Raw genomic sequence first — 23024 nt, forward strand, 5'->3', positions numbered from 1 at the left:
AGCCTGGCTGCCCCTGGGTGGGTCCGGGATGGGCGTGAGGTTCTGGGGGCGCTCCGTCTCTGGGCTGGGGCCCTGGCCGGGCCTCCGGGGCTTGGGTCCTGGTTGGTGTGTTGCCGGGGTTGTGGGCGGGTGGGTGCATGGGGGCCCAGCCCTGCACTGAAAAAAATGTTTTGTTCAATTTACTCAATTTTTTTATGGCAAGTGGTTGCACGAAATAAATTTGTTTGAATCCAGAAATATTTTTTAAGTACACTGAATTTAATTTAAGCGAGTAAAACCAACATATATTTTTAAGCTACTTTAACTTAACTGTTGTGGATACGACTTAGTCAAATATTATTAGTAATTCCAACTAAGGTCGTGTTAAATGTACCAGAATAATTTGTTTCCTTTACACTTATGTCCCAAACTTATATTCAAATCAATCAAATTGTTAATTTCTCTCTATTTCAATTAAGTTAAGTTTACTTAAAAAATATTGCTTACCCTGATTTGTAGTTTTTAAAAACGTCAATAATGAAAACTACAACATTCTTTCACACCATTTATTAATGCAAAATTTGTTGCAAACAGAATAAGAATCCACATCTCTAAGAAAAATTGCTGCAATTTGTATAATACAAATTACAAAACTTTTGCCTATGAACTAGTAGCTTTAAAAAGCTGTATTCAAACAAAACAGAAACAACAGACAAGGGAAAGGTTAACCAATGTTTCTCTTCCTCTATAAAAAAAACAAAAAACAAAAAAAACCCTCCTTACATAAAAGAATAAAACACTGCCAGCAGTATAAAGTATCACAATTAGAAACTGATGCATCCACAAACTAACCAGTTTCAGACTTGCTGTTCTGCGATCCATATTTAGAAATTGCATTTTAATAAGCTAATTAGACTTAAAATTAAACTTGTGTTTTCCTTACTGCTTATTGACCACTGTCTTTCCATTCTAGTCCTTCCTTGAAGATTCTGAATGTTTTACATATTTTCTGACCTAACATACTCGCTTCAAAACAATTAATAGTCTTTAAAGTGTTACCAGTGTGCTGCAGTGTGGTAATCATGAATGGTTTTTGTTTTTTTTTTAATTCGGTTGAGTTAACACTGATTATACGCAGGGCAGCAGCTATAACTGAATAATTACAAAGTTGCTCTTCAAGCTACTCAAATGTACCACATGTGAAACATTCATTATTGAAAGTTAAAATGTTCAATCAAAACATAACAGAACAAATGATGGTTGTACAAGAGTTTCACTCCTATTCACAAGAGCACCAGTCATTGGTAATTTACATAACAGCATTCTCTTGATGTGTGGTTTTAGAAATCTTCCTATCCAGTAGCAATTTTGTTCTTCAGCCCAAAGACTTTGGGGGAGAGCTTTTCACCATCCAATCCCATCAACACTTTCTAAATGAATTCATAATAGTCCTTAAATTCCTTGGGGAAGGCTAGGTTTAGTGCATAGATTACTCCAAGCATCAATGCACAAGCTTGGGCCAGAGATCCAATGTTGTCCATGACTATCTCCCCTTCAACAAATATTCCAATGTCATCATAATGTCTATTTTGTCCATCCTCCCTGTTGATGACATAAATGCCCATGGTGTGCTTCTTCAGGTCTCTCTGGATATCATCTCCTTCAATGTCCTAAACATTTAATAAAAAGGTAAAAGAAAAAACAATTAACTCTACAATTAAATTCCAATCTAGTCGTTTGTGTGTGTGTGTGTGTGTGTGTGTGTGTGTGTGTGTGTGTGTGTGTGTGTGTGTGTGTGTGTGTGTGTGTGTAATACACACACACAGATATCTATCTAAAAAGTGTGTGTATAGATGACTTGCTTACAATGACTTAAATGACTTACAAAGAACTCCCGAATAAGGCTTCCGTCCTCTTCACCAAGGTAGAGGCAAAGTGCCCTGAGAACTGCTTCCCTTTTCACTTTAACATCACTTTCAGCCTGTTTAAAGAGAGTTGCTGATTAAACCAATTTGGAAAAAAGAACAATGTCTGAAATTCGCAATAAGTAAATTTTATCATATGTCAGTTCAAACATAGTAAATAAAATTTATATAAGAAATTTCAAAATTTAGATTGTTTGGCTGGTCACCTAAAACGGCTTATTGGACTCACCAGTGACCTGCCACTTAAGACAAAAGAAATCCAAATAGAATTTGCAATATTCAGATTTACCTCTTGCATGATCTGCAAGTGGTGGGCAAGTTTCTGCCCAGAAACACCGCCCTTCTTCTGGAAAACTGTCATCAACTGAGGTGTAATTCTGTCCAACTGTGCCGCGAAGGTCGTCTCCAGTTGAAGTGTTGTAATACACTGGAATTCAGCATTTACCTGTATCACACACACACCACACACACAGAAAAAAAGAAGACTGGTGCTTAATCATTGGTATGATTATTTTGTTATTTCTTCATTAAATGCTACAATGCAATTGCCATCACATCACTTTTGAGCTCACATTTTTGGCAACCACTGAGTTATTCTCCTCCACAGTTTACAACCATTATTTGTTTCTGCACAAAAGACGTTGTGCAACGCCAATCCTACTTATTTATTTCCTACTGCACCCTGACTGTGCAGGCGCGTTCAGAAGCCCCCTCCCCCACCCGACTATTCCTTAATGCCAATGTTGTGGCGGGAGGGACGATTTCTCAACTTAAAACTGCAGGCGACTGTACAGTGAACTTTACAGCTAACTACAACAGAGAAATTGCCTCGTTCCATAATTTGTTAGTACAAAGTGTGCCACCAGAACTAAACTAAAAACATATGACATTTTAACGCATCAATACAATTACTCTTTTAATAGAGCAGTAGCTAATAGAGCACATAGCTAGCTTAAGTCAAATCACGACAAAGTTCAGAGCTGTACAACTACTTAGACTTCTTTCTCCATGTGCACACGTCTTAAAGAGTCAACATGCTTTGACTGAGGTAAAAAAACTAAAACAAAAACGACCGTAAAAGGTTTACTTACCGAAGCTAGACCACCTTTATATGAAGTTGTGCGATTAACTTGAGCCCGCTTGCAGCACACAGCGTCCGCTTTTTCAGTCCGCGCGCAAAATGGTGGCCTGTCCTAACGCATGCGCAAAATGGCCCAGCAGGAGGCTATGAAAAACATACTTAAGCATTTTGAGCTACATTTAATTAACTAAAATTAATTGGATTAAAACGCAGGGAATGTATTCTGGAGTTACTCGAATTATATATGTAGACAGGAATTACTCATTTGAATTGAAAAGATATACCAAAATATAATATGCTATATTTAAAAGGAGACAATATCACTTTTTTCAGTGTGGCGCAGGGTGCCGCCGGTGCATCGAGCCACCTGGGGGGCTCTTCAACTGGTGGGGGAAATTGTCACACCTTGCAGGAGCTTTCCTCTCCTCAGGAACTCTCTCTGCAGGAGGGGGAGATACAGGAGAGGTGGAGGAAGATCTCAGCCTGGGCGTCTATTGTCTTATGTAGTCTGGAAGATAAGTGGATGGTGGGGTGGGTGCAGTTTTCTCTGTGGTGGGGTTGGGTGGACTGTCCCGGGCTCTGTGGGGCTGGGAGGCGCTGCTGCACTGGGCCCCGGTCTGGATGGGCCTGGGCCCCCTTTCCCTGGCGGGTCGCAGAGTATGGGGGTGCCTACTGGGGTCAGCGGGGGAGCTGGCCCCAGGGAGGGGTCACTTGCCCCTCCCTTCCTTCCCTCCCCATCTCCAGCTGCCTCCCTCTTCCCGCTCCACCACAACCACCCACACATGCAGGACCTTGGAGTAAGGGTATGTCACCAGGGTGCAGAGGAGGCCACTCCCCCCTCTGTCCCCTTCTGGCTGCCTCTGCCTCAATTTTATCCCACAACTTAGACATTCACATTACTCACACTCTCATTACGCATACATATAGGATCTTGGGGGTGGGCACAATCACGGAGTCCAAATTACCATCAGGGTGTACACCCCACCCCTGGCGTCGTTGCCCACCTCTCAATGTTAAATACACGTAGACATTGAGGGCTAGCAGGAGGGACCATGCGCTTACCGGCTGCTTTCTGGCAGGTAGCAGGGAAAAGGGTAACACCACCTGGGTCTGGGTGCAGTTCCCCCCTCCAGGGGCAAGGGTACCTAGACCCGGTTCGTAGAGTACGCTTGGGGAGTGTGATCGTGTGTACAGCGTCTCTTTATGTCTGTCTCCACGTTGGTTGAGTGTGGAGTAAGTGCATATGAGAGCATGAGGGTGGGAATGGATGTTTGTGTCTGTGTGTGCCTGTATGTCTGTGTCTATATGTCAGGCTGGGTATCAGACGCCACCTCTCTGGGGACATCTCAGGCCCTCCAAGGTTTGGAGGCCTATCTCCCCCCACCACCACTTGCCCTGCCAGTGGCGGACTCCCTCAGACATCGGTGCGTTGGTGGTTCTTTGTGTCTGGGGATGGGCGTCCAGGTACACACCGGCTCACTCCTTGGCGGCCGCTTATCGGGGCCTGGAGCCTGGGGCTCGCTCGGGCCACTTCGGAGGTGGGGTGCCCCCGGCCTCTCGGCCTGGGGCTCAGTCACTCAGGCACGGCTGGCTGCCGGCGGAGCTCACGGGCGCGTCACTGCAACTCCCCCTGGCTTCTGCTCCGTGGCTGCTGAGTGAGCCCTCATCTGGGACTCTCCTCAGCTCTTTCTGGGACAGTGGCGCGGCTGCCCCTCTGTTGGTCTTCCTTGGTCTCTTGTGTTCTGGGGGCCTCTGGATGTCTGGAGTCTTGATCTCCTCCATACCTGCTTCATGCCCTGAAGGACGGGGCTGTGGCCCCCCCACACCCTCTAGCAGATCATTACATGAAGGAACCTTTTAAAAAACAAGCGCGTCCATGCTCACAGGTGTACACACGGGTGATCACACCCACAAACTACACCCTTTTTGGCTCCTACCTCAAAGCACACTGTGTTCTGTTGATCTTATGTGCTGCACAATAATGTTTAATATTTAGTATTTACTGTCATATTCCCATATATCATTGTGATGTTGTTTATTCTATTACTCTTGTTCTCTTCTGCTTGTTTTCTTTTTTCTTTCTCAGCAGGTGATCCAGGTGATTGATATATGCATTTTTTTTCTGCCCGTTCTGTTGGTTCTTGTTTTTTGCCCTTCTCCCCCGTCCCTCTTCTCAGCTGTTTCTCTTTCCCTCTTTCTTTCTCCCCTTCTTTCCTCCAGTCAAGTCTGTCCCGTATTCAGCAAGTGAAAATAAAACATTTTCTGCTTAAGCGTCTCTGATTTGCAAAAATAATTTATGATCCAAAATTTAGACATATATAATGATTCCTAATTTTTTTTTAGCTCCATATATCAAACGCTTTTCTAAATATTTGTGTTTCAAAAAAGTCCAGTCTAACAGACTTTTGAGCCCTTAATTTTTTGCATAAATCTAACCACACTAACTGCATGGACTATGGGAGGAAGCTCCAGCAAACTCCACACAGAAAGGCCCTGCCCAGATGGAGGAGTCAAACTCAGGACCTTCTTGCTGTAAGGCAACAGTGCTAACCACTGCGTCACTGTGCTGTCCAGAATAAATATTCATATTTTGAGCCCACAGTATGCCTCAAGGTCATGAAACTCTGTCACACCCAGTGGTTGTCCACTCAATCCTCTGGCCAAACTTTATTGTTTCTCTGAAACACCAAGTAAAATATCCTGGAAACGTCCCCCCCAAAAGAGCTATAAATGAGCAGCAAAGGCACCATTTAAAGTCACTTCTGGTAAATTATTCTGTTAAGAATTAAAAAACAACAACATCTGTTTATCAACTGAATTGTATTAATTTGTACCACATGATGGTGGAGTAAGTATATGTGATAAAAAAATAAATGTAATAATTTAAAAGGACATGCCCGACAATATCTGTGTACACAGTCTCACAGAATGATGACTACAAAAAGCAACTTAATGTTCTTATATGCTGAAATCTGAGAAAACTGTTTGAAGCTGTGTGTCATTGGTGAGAACACCTTAGAATAGGATCGTTGTGTTTTCATAATTCTGTGGACAGGAGATAACAAGAAAGAAAAAATTCCCAACAGCTGACATCACACATGAAGACGTGGCTAAATACACATCTAGTAAAACCAGTGACTCAGTGCGGCTCTCAGTGCAGCTGCAGATCAGCTAGTAGCTCAGTTTAAAGTCAACACTGCAATTATAAACTCACATACTCACTTGCCTTCTCTGGAATTTCTGGAGTGCTGTGTGGTTCCGAAATGAAAATTCAGTGGAAACAGGGAGTGGAGGGAATTCTTTAGATGTTTAGTGGGAAAAGGAAAGACTGAACCTTTTCTTTGTTGTCTTTGTATGAAAACAAAACTAAGCCTGTCATTACGATCTGGTTCAAATGACTGATAAAGGAGGAATTTCATTAGATAACTGACTCGGGTAATTTTCCTTCTCACAGTCACTCATGACAACTAAAAAGTGGCTTTGTGCATGAAAGTGTGTGTATGTGTGTAAACAGCAGTTTTTGTTGTGTTATTATCTTATTATTACCATATTAGAGACAAAAAAACATCACAAAATTAAATTTTATTTAATGATTTATGGTTTTATTTCTCCCCCTTATTTAATTAAATGCTTTATGTATTCATAGTGTCTTCTTCCAGTCATTTTCTGTATACGGAACATTAAAGCCACGACCCTGAATTGGATAAGCAGGAAAGGATGGATGAATGGAAGAAATTAAGTGCCTGACCACCCGAAGGAGTTGCTTGACCGTGGAAACTCATGCCATGAAGCCCCTGGCTCCGGGTTTCTGTGCTGATGTTAATGTCAGCAAGTTTTGCAGCTCTGCAGTCACTGAGTAAGTAGAGCATTGGTGATTTTTAGGCACTTCAGCAACTTCCTGTGGTTCATAAATGCTTCTGCTTTGCAGTAACACCACATACTCCTTAGTATTCAACAGGGAGGAAACTGACATGTTGCAACAGTAGCATCCTATATTAGACCAGTTCAATGAGCTCTTTCACAAATGTCTGTGAAGTCAAACTACGTGGCTAGGTGATTTGATTTCATACACATGTGACAATAAGACAGAAAAAAACCTGAAGCACCATTTATGCAGTCTATGTGAGTCCTACTGTACTGTTAAGAGCTCATCCCAGGCACATCGCAACACTTTTATTTACTGTCCATATTTACTGGCTCCAAATGACATGTTCAACCAATGTCCACACTCCAGGAAGCAGAGGGCAGGGTGAGGCAGAAAGGATTTTACTCAGAATTGGGGGAGGGGAGTCAGTTTTACTGCTGTCAGGGGATGAGTTGGAGGAAAGCCAAACAAAAGGAGTACATAAAAGCTTGTAACAGCCTCTTAATAAGAAGTATTGTTTAATGTAGCACTTATTGAGCTTCCTTATCTTCAATTTTCCTTGTATTCCTTTCTTCCTGTTCCTCCCTTTCATTACTGGAAAAACTGCAGCATACTGACTGATAGGTGAACTGACAGAAATCTCATCCTTAACCAAGATCTGAGAAGCCTCTGTTTAAGAGATTTAATCTGGGCGTGTTGTTTTTGTTTACCTGGAAAAAAAACTCCCTGCTTCTGTTCTGAACCACTGATAACAAGTGTTTTCCTTAGTCTGATGACCGATTCTCTCTCTCTGACTAGTGTTTTTCTAAAAGGTTTCAAGTCTGAAAACAATCTTAGAGCAAGTGAGGAATGTCTGGCCTCGCTGCTGTGAGTCACAGTTACGAGAACGCGACTGCTCTGTTTCCTGTACTGGAGCTCAAATGGATTTCACAATCATGAACTGAAATGATTTCCCAAAGCTTACATGAGAAGGGAGAGCGACTCCAGGGAGTTATCTGACACTGACATGGTGACTTTTCTCTTCAGAGTCTTCAAATAAAACTCACAAAAGTGTTTTGTGTGTGAACGTTTTTTGTTTCTATAAAGGAAGCCTCAGGAACCTGCTTTACAACCATTTGTAAATGTTTATCACCAGAGCTATGGCAACCATTTGACTCAATCCATGAAGTTTTTTTTCTACAAAGAAATAAACACGGGAGGATTATCATGATCGCATGGTTGTTACTGCTGTCACTCTCCACAACGAGCACACAAGATGGACAAGAAAACAGTGAGTATTTCATCGTCTTGATTGAAGATGTCGTGTTTCAGCTGCTCCAATGAGTAAATGCTCTCAGGTGTGCATGCAGGATATTTTTATGTGCAGTTTTTCCTGTTCATATAACAAACACAAGGCGTTTCAGGGGATCATGCTTTCCACACACTACAGATTTCAGTGAGCATTAGCTGCTAATTGCTAACCACCTGTTTAAATTTGATTACACTTTGCCGTATTAGAAGTATGGCTATTTTGACTGTGAGCTCCCTGCTAGGCTTTACTGCCGCTGATTTGTGTGGATTTCTTGACCCAGTTTGTTTTTATTGCAAATATCTGACAAATTATACATTTTTCTGTGGGTGTAATTGAACAGTACCTAAATTCTAGACGTCCATGTGTGCCCAAATATGGTCACTTTGAAAGACCAAGAGGTTGATGACTAGATGAACTGTCTTTGAAGCAAGACTTCACAAACCAGCATCATGGCAGTGGTTATGATGTTTGCCCCTGAAGCTCTGCTGCTATGATGGCTGAAACCCAACAGTTAGCTCTATGTCTTCAACATCTACAATAATGCATGATTGATTTCCTTTTTGTCTTGCTTTATGTCCACATACTTTATGCAGACAGTCAGCTTCTAACTTCCCATCTTCCCTTGCAAAACTTCTTAAATGCTTCCTTCCAACTTTCTCAACAGTCATTGTGTAAAAAGAGAAGAGCTCTCAAGTGGCCAGTTAGTGAACTGGCTTTTAAACTATTTGTGCCCTCTGAGGTTCCCCCAGAAAACTTGTGATTTTTAAAAAAAAAAAGAGCGATGGGTGGGTGACAGAACATAAAATTGATCACTGACAGAAGAGTGGCTTTTACAGGTGAAATGTAAATGTTGTTTACAGGCAAATTATAATAGAACAATACAGAAGAAAGGAAACAAAAATATATAAAAAATTACAAAGATGTATAATAAAATATTACAGAATAATAGAAATGTATTAAAGGTATGTGGAATGTATTAAACAGTATTATTAGACAGGGTAGGCTGCAATATTTGATCTAAGTATTTATGAAGGGAGCTTAAAGGAAAAGAAACATGTAGTTTGTGGCTGGACCAATGGTGACCCCCCCCCCCAAAAAAAAAAAGAAAAAAGAAAAAAAAAAGGAAATATCTTGGAATCAGAAAGGTTTGGGGAAATTCCAGGAGACAGGTAAGACAGCTGGACAGGGCCCAGCAGCAGGACCTGTATCTGTTTCTTTCTGCAAGGATGAGCTCTGCCAGAGCTCCACAAAATGACCTCCACCATGCCACTGCTGTAATAATAATAATAATAATGATAATACATTTAATTTTTAAAGCGCCTTTCAAGACACCCAAGGACACTGTACAATAGATAAAAACACATAATATAACAATGACACTATGAAGAACAATAAAACAAAAGCACAGGATATAATTAACAAACAGTGAATATACAGATTTGAACTGATGGGTTTTGAGTTGAGATTTAAACTGGGGGAGAGAACCAATGTTTCTTATATCTGGGGGTAGAGCGCCACAGCCTGGGAGCAGAGCAGCTAAAAGCTCTGCTTCCTGTGGTGGTGAGGCCAAAATAAGGCACAACAAGCTGGACAGAAGAAGATCGAAGTGAGCGGGCAGGAAAGGTAGTGCTTAACAGGTCAGAAAGGTAAGGAGGTGCGAGGTTATGAATGGCCTTGAAGGTGAGCAGAAGAAGTGAAGTTCCTGAAGAACTTCCAGGAGAAGAACTTCCAGGCGATTAGAGGATCATCAGGGGGTCCTTTTGTCCCTCTGTGGGGGGTCACTCCCACTAGGTTTATATCTGGGACTCTCCACCATTTGACCTTAGAACTGAAGAAGCTTCTCGGATGAGAGGTGAAACGTCTTCAAGCAACTTAAAGAAGTCCAGACGCTTTTCTTTGCAAGCTCCTTTGACTACGATGACCTGGATGACTGAGAACCTTCACAGACATATTCCTGAAGAACAGGGGTGATGTGCTGGTAGGACGGGGTTCTGGTGATAATCCGAGCAGCAGAGTTGTGAACCAGTTGAATCTTATGGAGGGATTTTTGGGGGAGACCATGCAAAAGACAATTGCAGTAGCCAATACGGGAGGTAACAAGACCGTGGACAAGAATGGACGTGGACTGTGTGTAAAGAGAAGGACGTAATCTGTTAATGTTGCGTAGATGGAAATAGGCAGAACGGGTGAGATTCCTGATGTGAGACTTGTAGGAAAGTGAACTGTCTAATGTGACACCAAGGCTCTTAACCTGAGAAGAAGGCAAAACTGTGGAGTTATCGATGGTGAGTGAGAAATGTTTCGCCTTCAAAAGGTTGGATTTGGTGCCAATAAGGAGGATTTCAGTTTTATCCTCATTGAGCTTTAGAAAATTAGAGCTAAACCAGAATTTTAATTCGGATAGACATTCTGTAAGGGAAGAAGGTGGGAGGGAGGAATCAGGTCTGCAGGAGAGATGTAACTGGGTGTCATCAGCAAAACAGTGAAAGTGAAGATCAAATTTGTGGAAAATGGTACCTAGAGGGAGGATGTATATTATGAAGAGAAGAGGGTCTAAGACTGAACCTTAGGGTACACCAGAAGTGACCGGGAATAGACGAGAGTGGAATGATTTCAGTTGAATAAACTGGGAGCGGTCGAGGAGTGTGTCAGAGACAGAGATGGGCAGTAACGCGTTACTTGTAACGCGTTACTGTAATCTGATTACTTTTTTCAAGTAACGAGTAAAGTAAGGGATTACTATTGCAAAATCGGTAATTAGATTACCGTTACTTTCCTGTAGGAACGCTGCGTTACTGCGTTACTAAAACCGTGATTTTTTGCGAGAATGTCTCACGACAGTGACGTAAGCGAGTGCGCCGTTCGTGACAACAGCTGTGTGCAGATCAACAATGGATCACATATCGATTGTGGGAGAGAGTATGAGCGTGCAGCGTTTAAAGCGTGGAAGTACTGACCTTTGAGTTTGATTCCATAAAAAGTGACAAAAACATTAGCGTCCATCGTGCGTGGGAAGAAAACTTCTTTTTACAGCGAAAAAACCCCTAAACTTCCAAGCAAGCACCGAGTGCGCCATGACGTAATGGGAAACTCACAGAGAAAGTCGCGGATTCTTCAACTGACCGCGGCACACCTGCACCAGGGTAAACCTCCGCCTACCGCAGTCCTGCTTTACAGGTGAAAATAGAGCAACAGGACCGCTGAGTCTTTGACTTTATTTATTTTCTGCTGTGTTTTACTTGCATCTATTTGAAAGAGTGAGTGTAAACACAAAAAATATTTTATTTTATGTGCTGGAATGTGTAGAAAATAGGTTTAAATGTTAAACTAATTTCTTCAAGTCAGAGAATGTTGCATATAATTAAATTTTTGCTTGATCCATAAAGTTAAAAGATTAAAACTGATAAAACAAGTAAAAAAAAAGAGACTTTTCCATTTGATTACATTTTATATGATGGATTATGCAGAAAAAGTAGAATTGGGCTGAAAGATCTATCGCTTTATCACCTCTTCAGGTTGTAAATCGTGTTTTTAAAAAGTAACTAAGTAACTAAGTAATTAATTACTTTTGAAAAGAAGTAATCAGTAAAGTAACGGGATTACTTTTTGGGGGAAGTAATCAGTAATTAGTTACTGATTACTTTTTTCAAGTAACTTCACCAACACTGGTCAGAGATGCCAAGAGAGGAGAGTCTGCTTATAAGGACAGAGTGAAAGATGGTGTCGAAGGCTGAGCTCAGATCTAAAAGGATGAGAATGACCAGAGTCGGCTCCGATTAGAAGATCATTAGTGACTTTAAGTAAAGCAGTTTCTTTACTGTGACATGAACGAAAACCAGATTAAAATCTCTTGTAGATGTTTTATATTAACCAAGTGTGAATGAAGTTGAACTGCAACTACTTATTAGATATCGGACGGAGGTTGTTCAAGTTGTTAGGGTCTAAAGAAGGTTTTTTCAGTATGGGAGTGACTGAAGCAATCTTGAATAAGGAGGATAGCAGAGATGAGTGGGAGTAAGGAAGAGAGGCAGGGAATCTTTCTGACCAAACAATCAGAAACTGACTTCATTAGGGTGGTTATCCATCGTCACGTCCGAGTGGCATCTGCCATAGATTGCAGTGATGGACATTCTGACAACCTGTTCTTTTCACAGATGAAAGCAGGTTGACCCTCAGCACGGAGAACAGATGAATCTACTTGAATTAGCTGAGGCAAGAGAGAACTAGTGCCCTATTTGGACCCATTTGCTAGTCAAAATGGGCCTGAAATGTATAATGAGGAGTCTTAATACAACTTAAACAGTTGCTGCATGAGTGAAATTTGTTACCAAGTGCAAAAAAAAAAAAAAAAAGAAAAATTGTATGAGGCTGTAAACATGTTTTGCTGTAAAGCTGGGCATTTTGAACAGGGTGACACATCTATGGGAATTGACACACCTTTTAAGGATATCTCAAATGAAGAATAGATGAATTCCATTTTAGGCAACAGTTTTTAACAAAATCTTTAACAAAACATCAGTATTTGATGCCCGGGCAGTGACGACACTATTGGCACCACTGGCTGTGTCCTCACTGACTGCTGTTCAAATAGCCCAACGATGACTGTGAAGAATTGTTCAGGTCACTTTAACCATAAAATGTCCTGTGGTCACTTCCTTTAGGTGTTTTGCGTTGTGGACCTCAGAATGTGACTCTTGACTACGACAGTTTCCTGTTAAAGTGGGAAGATGACCCTTCTTGCTCTGTGATACGAGATGGGCTCGTGTACGAGCTGCAGCTTCTCATTGCAGACAAACCTGAACACAATGTAAGAGATTATTATGGGTAACTATAATCCTCACTTCTGTAGCCTCCAAACAAAAAGCTGTTCCTCTAATGTGTTTAATTTAATGTTGTAGGGTGAAGTTGTTGTGGCACCTGCACAGATAGGATCTACTCATTCCTGGAAATGGACTTCCCATTTACCATCGCAGTGTGCTCGCCATTCAGTCCGGCTCAGGTCCCAATACAACAACCAATCAAGCCCATGGATGCAGAAGACGCTACCTGGTTAATATTAAGTTCAAATCATTTGATCTTTTTTGATTCTTAAACACTTTACAGTCTCGTTTATTCTTATCACTGTGCTTCTTCAGACCAGGGTGAAATACTGGTTCTCCCAAGAGACCAAATATTGGAGGTGGGCAGCACAGCCACATTCTGCTGCATGGTGCCAGATGGGGAAAGTATTAAAACAATGTTTCTATATGACTACAAAGGCACTAATGTAACAACTACAAAGATCAGTGAACATGTGCACTCCCTGACTGTTCACCTGGACCAAGAATCAGAAAACTATAGTGATGTAATATGTGAAACAACCAAAGGAGACATCAACGGAGCCAGTTTTCACGCCAGCTGTAAGTATGATGTAGCATTTGAGATTGTGGTTTCTCAAATTGATCTTGTAAATAAATGGTTCTCTTTTAAATGTGCTTCTGTTTTTCCTGGTATTTGCCACAAACTTAGATCCTCCTGATGACAGTGATCTTAAGTGTGAAACCCGGGATCTGGAATCAATCGATTGTTTTTGGAACGTAGGAAGGGCAGCAAACGAACATCCTGCAATGGAAAGAACATATCAGCTCCAAGGAAGGTATAATAAGACCCAACCACCCCTAATATATCTACAGTCTCCTGTATGGAAGCATCTGAGGGTGTGAATCTTAAAATAAGACACCTCACTGGACACCTTGTTAAAAACCACTGCAGACCGTTTCAGATTCAGAAGAACAAAAAGTTGATGAACAGTACTTTTAGATGATCTCGATGATCTGTAGTCAGAAGTTACAAAAATGAGCACTTGCTATGCAACTTCAGTTGCAGGATGATTTATTGGGGGAAAAAAACCTGAAAAAATAATAGTCAGAAAGCAAAGTGCTCTACTGCGAGAGCATGCAGACTCCAGTGCTATCACAGACAGACAGGCTGCCCTGTTTACTACTTTTAGTTAGAGTGAAAATCTACAACATATCAGGCCTTGTCAAAACATTCCCTTTTAAAGTGCGCCACTCTCCTTTGTAAAATCCATGCATATCCAAGTATAAGCCACACACACACGCAGAGATGGTTAACACATTATTTGAAAACTAAAATAAAGTGCCCAGAATAAACATAGTCCAAAAAACAAATTGATTAATTATGGGATAAACAGTAGTTATGCTTCTCACAGTATGTAATGCCATATAGGTCAAAAGTGAGTTTACAAAGAGAACGTCCTTGATGAAATCACAGTGGAGTTGTTTTCAGGGCTATTCTTCTTTAATTTCACTTTATATGATTTGCAGTGAAAACTGCACACATTACACCTCGTCACCAGAGTTCTTAAAAAACCCAAAAACCTGAATATTTATAAAAGTAGTTTCAAGCAGTTGAGAGAAATGCTCTGATTTAAAAGACCATCAAAGCAAAAACATTTTGGGATCTATAGACTAAACTTTAAAGCACCAAACGTTATTGATTAAGCAATAAGGAGTTCAGTCAATGACAAATTTAAAATGTACTCTTACTTTGCTTCCTAGTGAATGTGCAGTCCTGCTAGCCTCTGTATTTATTTAGTTGTAAATATTTAGTAATAGTGGTGTATATTTTTTACATTTTAGCTCATGCATCAATGGACGTTCAGGTAAATGCTCGCAAAAAGTAAAGCTGGATGCAGCTGAGAGGAACTGGACCTTAACAGCAACTACTCGGCTGGGAAAGCTCGAGATCCATGACAACGCGGACCTGACCAAAAGAGGTAAAGCTTTGAATAAAATTTGGTTAAATTATTATTTTTAATCCTTAAGATCGGCTGATTGTTGTGATCTCTTGTTTTAGTGCACATGGTCGTGCCAGACAAAGTGGCAGCTTCAACTGTGAACCCCAGAAACATCAGTCTGAAATGGAGCTGGACTGTGCAGAAGTACAGTAATCTCAACATCACATGCCAAGTACATGTCAGTGATGGAAACTCTAATACCAAAGTGAGTAGATTAAAAAGGAGGCTAAGGTATTGGCTTTTCAAAGTAAAAGTCTTCACTGAAGTCAGCTAACATAATTTTTGTCCTTGTAGACTGAAAACATTGGAGTTGGCCTCACAGCTGCAGTCATCAAGGACTTGATACCACACTGGGACTATGTTGTGAGGGTCCGATGTGGAACAGCACAGCATTTCTGGAAATGGGGTGACTGGAGCAATAGTGTCAAAATCCGCACAAAGGGTGATGGTAAGTAGTTTTTATTTTAAGACTTTATTTTAATCTTAAAATAAAAAATATTTTAAGATAAAGACCTAAAAGGTTTGTGAATGTAACAGATGTCGTTTGTCTGGTTGCACCACAGTTCCAGATGCTCTTGACGTGTGGATGAAGGTGAAGGCAGACCAGACTGTAATCTCCTGGAAGGTGAGTCCAAGTTGGCTTTTACAAGGCTTTTATGAGGCCTCTTGGTAAGGTCTAAATCTGGAAACTGACTTACTTTTGGAGACAGCCTCAAGTGGTCTTTAGAAGAACTAGAGCTTTTGGTACTTGCATGTTGGATTCATTTTTTTCCTCACAACTTGATGCAATAAAAAATATCTTTATTAAATCTATTTGAAAAAATATCAGTGCAACATCTTATACAGTTAGAAAGTGATGTTTCAGAGGACACAGTTACCATTTCAGGTCTTGATGTTACGTCTCCACAGGTGTCACTGACCAATCAGAGCCATGGAGAAATCTTTGACTACAAAGTGTCCTGGGCAAAGACCAAAGACAAAAATCAGTCAAACCAAACCAACGTGTCCAGAAGCAATCACAGTCTTACACTCACGCTGGACCCCAGTGAGGAGTACATGGTCACTGTCACGGCTAGAAACATAAACGGCAGCTCATCACCATCGACCATCATCATCCCCCGCAGCAATCTAGGTATGAAGCTAACAGAGCACCACACATTACAGATAAGCTCACTTTGATTTCCATTTGGGGAAGAGGTTTGATTTTATCTAATCTGTGCAGAAGGCTGTAAGCAAAAGGGTTTCCAAACTAATGCAGAAAAGGAATAGCAGTTTTCATGATCACATGATTGAGATTATATCTATTATAAGTATACAAATTTGTAATTGTTGTGTTTATATTCTATATATCCAAGTCATGATGAGTATGTACATTTTTGCACATTTTATTGGTCTGCAAAGGGAAGCTAAATGCCTTAAAAGTGCATGAAACTGTTTTTAAAACCCATGAAAAATTCTCAAGGTTTAACTATATATACTGATTTAACCTCTTCCTTTTTTAAGTGGAGTATGTTGTAAAATCTAATTTTAAAGAGTCTTTTTCAGATACATCCGAGGTGAAGACCTCCTGGATCAGTGGCAGCAATGGTAGCTTCTTCCTGTCCTGGCCTGATAGTCCTAACGCCAGCTGTGGCTACATAGTGGACTGGTGTCCAGTCTTCGGTAATTGCACCTTCGAGTGGATGAAAGTGCCTCCCAACAGAACTCATACCACAGTTTTTTCAAGTACGTCCTCATCTTTGCCTACAAAACTGTTGCAGATCATATTTGCATCTGTTTCAGCACAGCTCCTTTTGTTGTTCCAGAGAACTTTGAAGATGGTCGGAGATACCTGCTGTCCATATACGCCTGCACTGAGGGAGCTGCGGTGCTACTACAGAGAAGAAAGGGCTACATCAGAGAGACCAGTAAGACTGATTCAGTGATTTCTCACAAAATGCGATGGTTCAATCAGCAGTGTATTTTATGCATGTCACATCTTTCCAGAAATAGGAGTCGAGCTGTTTAAACTCAAATACAAACAGGAAGACTCGGCTGTTGAGGTATCCTGGGAGCCCATACCTCTGGAAAAGCAGACTGCTTCCATCCATGGATATATTCTCTACTACCAGGACAAGAGCGGGAATGTTTTTAACGTGAGCACAGGTACAGTATGAAGGCATACTCACTCAGGCCAGCTAAGATTTCAGTCTGGACATTAAGTATAGGATCAGCACTTTTTTTTTTTGTGATCAACATTTTATTGATTTAAAACGGGGTTGGGGGAGGGGGGGGGGTACAGACATATACAGCACATCTGTAAACTGCAGTAGCAAAGCAAACATTGGTCACAAGGCATAGGGACAGCAAAGAAAAAACACAAAAACACAGTCAAAAACAGTTAGTGCCTGTTCCAGGAGATAACTTTGGATGAGAAGATTTTCCAAACTTCAACAGTCGTGGGTCGAGCTTTATTTAATTTTGCTGTGGTATGTTCAAAATTAATAACACGGATAAGACATCGTATCCAGAATGATTCCATACAAATGTCAGGACTGAACCATTGCTTTGTAATAGTCTTCTTTGCGGATGTGAATCCAGCGAACAACATTTTGCATTGTATTTGTTTTAAGGAGATTTCAGAGGTATCATTAAGGAGACAAAGACCAGGATTGGGAATATAAAAAACGTCCAGCACCTCAGATAACACAGAGTTCACAAAGACCCAAAAATTGGATACAACAGGACAGTCCAAAAACATGTGCAAAAACGTGCCTGGTGACGAATCATTGCAGATGTGACAGTGATACGTAGCCTGTAGTTTCATCTGGAACCTCCTATAGGGTGTAATGTTTGTTCTGTGTATGGTTTTGAAATGAATCAATTGATGCGCCAGGTTCTTAGAAGTCAAAGGATCAGCACTTTTCCATAGGTGCTCTGTTAGCTGATTTTAATCCATCGTTAGTGTTTACCTCCTGGCATATGATGATTTTATTGGGTTAATTTGACCATGATGCCACTTTTTTCCATTATCTTGGACTTAGAAACTGTTAATAATGCCAGATCTAACAAATGGAAATAACAACCCCTTGTGGCATAAACGTAAAACAAACCATGCCTGTTTTATGGTTGTAATTGGATGAAATATTAAGGGCTATAACTCTTCAAATTGGTGGCAGAAAATATCAGATTCGTTTGAAAGTCTTTTATACTAAAAAATGTCAAAAATTATGTCTTCAACTGATTTGCTGTACATCAAGTTTTTTCTTGCATCTTTTGTAGTATTAAGGTGTTAACTGAAACATGTTGCAGACGTGTCGTTTACAAATTGATTGTCACTCGGACGATGACACACTTAATCACACTATTAAGTTTCTCTACTGATAACAAAGTCCTGGTTTTGTTTCTCCACACACAAAGATTAGCTTGTAACTGAGATAAATAAAGTAAGTCTCCAGTGTTGCCCGATGATCGTAAACATGTATTTATGTTGTAATAATGGCGGTCACTCTGTGTTGATTTAGATGATCCTGAAGCCACCAGCCTCACTGCAAAGAACCTGAACATCAGTATGTACACCTTCACGGTGACAGCATCAACAGCATTTGGACTTTGTGGTAATTTATCCATCAATGTCACCTTGAATCCCCCGGGTAGGTTAATTATTTCCCCATATGGACTATTTTCTTTAGTAAGACTGTCAACATTTGTCATTTTCTTTGATTTACTCGATGCGGTTCATTGTTTTCACCAGCTGATCAACTGATAATGCTGATCTTGATATCCCTGGGAGCAGTTTTTCTTATTCTGTCTGTCAGCACAATTATCTGCTATAGACACTGGGCATGGTAAGCAATGCACATTTATTTTCTGTGAAATTTGCCACTTTTGCTTCCAATAATTGTTTTTGTTTAAATTTTGATGCATTCTTTGACCCAACAGCATCAAACACAAAGTCTATCCTCCAATCCCAAAGCCAGTGCTGACCGACCAGTGGCTGACATTACCAGTAAGTTGAGATGGCCAGTACTATATCATGTAGCATTGGCCAGCTAATGATGCATCTATATATCAGGATATTCTACTATTCAGTTATTTGTTGATTTCCTTGTATAGTCCATTATCCTAATCTCTAAGCACCAAGATATCTTTCCTGTGAATGTGAGGTCATTTTCTCTGTTTTTCAGGATGAACATACGAGTCATCATCTTCATTTTGATCAGAGTTACTACAGAGAGGTCTTGGATATTCCTAAGCTACATGATCAATTCAGACCACCACAGCCTGATGTTGACCAGGACTACAAGCCTTTTACCTTCTCTCAGACTCCCAAAGGTTACTACAATAAGCCTCTGAAGAAATCCCAGCCATGTCTCACTTTACCCACTACAGGCCTCACATCTCAGCCAGGCTTGCCATCTTCTCCAATCAATGGCGTATTTCCTAATCCGTCGTACAACCTGGTATTGCAAAGTGTGGACCGTGAAGTCAAATCAGGGCCCGAGGTCCATGAGGGAATACCTTTCATCAGAAGCTTTAGTGGATACCAGCCTCAGAGTCCTGATGAGACCTTTACCACAACTGAGTTAGAGGAGTACCCAAACAGTCCCATATCCTGTGTGTCCACATACATTTTGCTACCACAGAAGACATCCAACTAGCTGCTGCATATGTGAACACATTTAAGCCTTATTCAGGCACTTTATGCATCGTTAACTACTGCATAGTTGGTTAGCTTCATCCACCAGGTCATCAGCAACTCAGCTAAAGTTAGGTGTGAGTTTAGTTTCATTCACACAAACAGGACATTTTCAGAAAATAGAAGATGTTTCCTTTCAAATGAGATCCTAGGAGTACATTTTGGCATTAAAGCTTTTCTGTTTAGATGCTCACACACTCACACCTGAATTATAATCCTAGTTGTTTGTTGTTAGCCAATTATGTTAGTGGACCAGAGCATTAGTGGTTTTCAAAGATTTTGTGCCCTGCAAATTTATTTTGTTTGTCACCACATCAGTGACACATACAGTATGAATGGCGGGTTTGAAAAACACTGCTCTAAGATGCTGCTGTTGAACCTTTGGGGTCTGTTCGTTTCGGATACTACTGTACAGTCATTCCTGTGGCTGGCTCACATCAAGGTCTCTTTAAGACATGAAAAGGACAGGTTTCTCTTGTTGGTGTCCAAGTGGCACCAAATGGGCATTATTTGAATTTACTCTGGAAACACTGCTCTCATGACGGGACATTGTATCCCTCAAGGTACTTAATTTTTAAGGGCTCTGTCCCACAATACTAGGGACACATCAGAGAGTACAACCACTGGTCGCTGTGGAAAAATGTGTGCTCCCTGACTGTCAGTTGACAAGAAATTGGTCACAAACGGGTATACAGTGCTGCACTGATAACTGCTTTGGTTACTAGCAGGTTGCCAGAAGTTTGAACTTGTCTAGAAATAACTTGTTAACGGCTCTCTGAACTGTAATGAAACTGTGAAAAAAGTGTGCCACAAACTGGAAATGGAGATTCTTCACCTTCTAAGTAAAGGCTTTGTCTTACTAATGTTATCATCACATTTAACGTTTTACTTTATAAGGGAACATTTTCTGTTTCTGTTGCACTTACTCAGAGAGTAAATGGTGAGTGTTTGCAGCCAGCTCAGCATCTTCCATGCAAATTATGAGAGACTGCAAAAACCTCAGTGACCTTTGTCAGTGAATACATAGTTTATCCTAGATGTTCCTAGGGCATTGCTAACCGATCTCTAAGAAATTCTAAAAGTTTCTTTAAATGTATCTAGACGTTCCACTGAGTCAGACATTTGAGAGAAGCCCCTCTAAAGCTTGAATTATTTTTCTGTGTTGAATCTCTGCAAACCTGACTGCAAAGTCTGTACAAGTTACAGCTGTTTGCATTTTTACTTTAATGACGTGTCTGAATCTCTGTGCCATCACCACAGAAACTCAACTCATCATATTGAAGCAAATAAATAATGAACAATGAAGAGAGGACTTCAGTACCGACCGATTGATTATGTGTGTCCTACCTTATTAAAAAATGTGAATATTTCATGTAGCTGCTGAGAGGTCTTTGCTGTTGATCTCTGTCTGTAAGAACCAAGAAATCACCTTTGAATCAATGCTGTAAACCAATAAAACAAGAAGCTTCAAACAAGAAGTGTTTTTTTTAATGCTTTGATTGTGTCTGGTTTCCTTCAAAGTCTGTTCATATGGAGAGAAACAGTACAGCACCAGGAAGGCTGTGTGACCTGCTGTGTTGATGATTGCATTGTTACGTCCCTCTGCAGCCGCTAATCTCCTCAATGTGTTCAGCTGGTGCTAATTGGCCACACCTAGTCAGGTGTGGATAAAAGCATACCTGAGGCAAGCTTCCAGGGAGCTCACTTGTCTTTGCCTTGGTGGCACCAGCCATTTTAGCCAACCTGGTATTCCATTTTAAGAAAAAAAAACCTCTTCTGACAAACGGTATTTGTCTCCTTTTTTATGTTGCGGCTTTTGAGCTGGGTCGTAACATGCATGTGTATCAAACACTATATAAGGATATAATTAAGCGTATTTCTGAGGTACCTCTACTCTTAGTGCATGTCCTGATTCTTTCCACTTTTATTTTCACTTATTTTATCACCAATAGCTAAAGGCACAAATTGCTTTAATTACAGCAGAGTAGTTAAGGCACCCAACGCTTGTTAGCTGTTGTCAGGGGGTATATAAAAAGGCTAACAAAGAAAAACAATCTCTATAAAATTAGTTGCCCTTCATGTGCCTTCTGGAAATGTTGGAATGTGTCATTTACCGGTACCGTATACAATTACATTTACCACTTATTGGGTGATGTACCACATGTCATGGTCCCTGTGTCTGCCCGGCCGGCCCCATGACGATACATTTGTTATGGTTGTTTTATTTTAGCCCATTCAGTTGAGGCCACTAAAGGGAAACTGTCATCTGAAATTTAAATTGTTTTGGGGTTTCTATTCATGACCATTAGAGATAAATATCATTAAATGACTTTCAGCCACAAACTTCTTATTAATCATTCTTACAACTGAGCCAGATATATTGTTAATGAACATACTAAATATTCATTTTTTGAGCCCCTACTATTCCTCAAGATCATAAAAGGCTGGCATGCCCATTAAGTGTCCTCTGGCCACACTTCATTGTTGTTGTTCAACACCTTTTAGAAAATCCTGGAAACACACCAATAAAAAAGTTGTAAGCAAAATACCCCTTTAAAGGCACTTTTAGTGTTAACAGAAAACAAAGTTTAAAACCATCCCAAAGTAACTGAAGTCTACAGCTAAGTCAAGCTGTCACACCACTTTGATGTTGCAGCAAATAAATGTCAGCTAAAAATAAATGTTTAAAGTTAAAGATCAGCAACACATATCTGAAAACATCTGTGTACAGCCATACATCCTATTCTGCTTATCGAAGTCATAGTGGGGCATGAGCCTATCCTAGTTGCTATAGGGCGGGAGGCGGCACACACACTGGACAGGTTGCCAGTCTGTCAAAGGGCTAAGACAGAAAGAGAGACAACCATAAACACTCACATTCACACCTGCGGGTCATTTAGAATAACCACTAAACCCGACCTGATTCACCCTTTGAACTGTAGAAGGAAGCTGGCGTACGCGAGAGTACCCACTGTGATCCATCAGTGCTAGCCACATGCCACTATGCCCCCACCACACCCTCTAGCAGATCATTACATGAAGGAACCTTTAAAAAAACAAAAAAAACAAACGCGTCCATGCTCACAGGTGTACACACGGGTGATCACACCCACAAACTACACCCTTTTGGCTCCTACCTCAAAGCACACTGTGTTCTGTTGATCTTATGTGCTGCACAATAATGTTTAATATTTAGTATTTACTGTCATATTCCCATATATCATTGTGATGTTGTTTATTCTATTACTCTTGTTCTCTTCTGCTTGTTTTCTTTTTTCTTTCTCAGCAGGTGATCCAGGTGATTGATAGATGCATTTTTTTTCTGCCCATTCTGTTGGTTTTTGTCTTTTGCCCTTCTCCCCCGTCCCTCTTCTCAGCTGTTTCTCTTTCCCTCTTTCTTTCTCCC

At 40.7% G+C, this 23024-nt stretch overlaps 2 protein-coding genes across 3 annotated transcripts; one reads left to right on the forward strand and one right to left on the reverse strand.

Annotated features, from left to right (window-relative positions):
- Positions 1 to 599: 599 nt before the first annotated feature.
- On the reverse strand, positions 600 to 3315 carry LOC146665624 (uncharacterized). Of its 2 annotated transcripts, XM_085411171.1 has the most exons (4): positions 2996 to 3315; positions 2194 to 2349; positions 1865 to 1960; positions 600 to 1649 (listed from the first exon to the last, which is right to left on the reverse strand). In XM_085411171.1, the coding sequence occupies exons 2-4, from the start codon at positions 2263 to 2265 to the stop codon at positions 1410 to 1412; spliced, it is 408 nt and encodes a 135-aa protein (XP_085267297.1). In that variant the 5' UTR covers positions 2266 to 2349; positions 2996 to 3315; the 3' UTR covers positions 600 to 1409. The 2 variants fall into 2 exon arrangements, with proteins under 2 accessions (XP_085267297.1, XP_085267298.1); XM_085411172.1 differs by lacking the exon at positions 2996 to 3315 and having other exon boundaries at positions 2194 to 2353.
- A 4456-nt stretch (positions 3316 to 7771) lies between these two features.
- On the forward strand, positions 7772 to 21075 carry LOC146665625 (leukemia inhibitory factor receptor-like). Its single transcript, XM_085413348.1, has 17 exons — positions 7772 to 8120; positions 12803 to 12948; positions 13040 to 13190; positions 13277 to 13540; positions 13650 to 13776; positions 14783 to 14919; positions 15000 to 15145; positions 15235 to 15388; positions 15504 to 15565; positions 15850 to 16072; positions 16486 to 16665; positions 16746 to 16847; positions 16927 to 17085; positions 18444 to 18572; positions 18674 to 18767; positions 18862 to 18928; positions 19107 to 21075. Exons 1-17 carry the CDS (start codon positions 8057 to 8059, stop codon positions 19578 to 19580), a joined length of 2679 nt encoding a protein of 892 aa, XP_085269474.1. The 5' UTR covers positions 7772 to 8056; the 3' UTR covers positions 19581 to 21075.
- The last annotated feature ends 1949 nt before the right edge of the window (positions 21076 to 23024 follow it).

This window comes from Rhamphochromis longiceps, linkage group LG7, assembly GCF_057381845.1.
Source record: "Rhamphochromis longiceps isolate RC_006_pf linkage group LG7, R_longiceps_female_GT1.1, whole genome shotgun sequence".
NCBI classification, from domain to species: Eukaryota; Metazoa; Chordata; class Actinopteri; order Cichliformes; family Cichlidae; genus Rhamphochromis; species Rhamphochromis longiceps.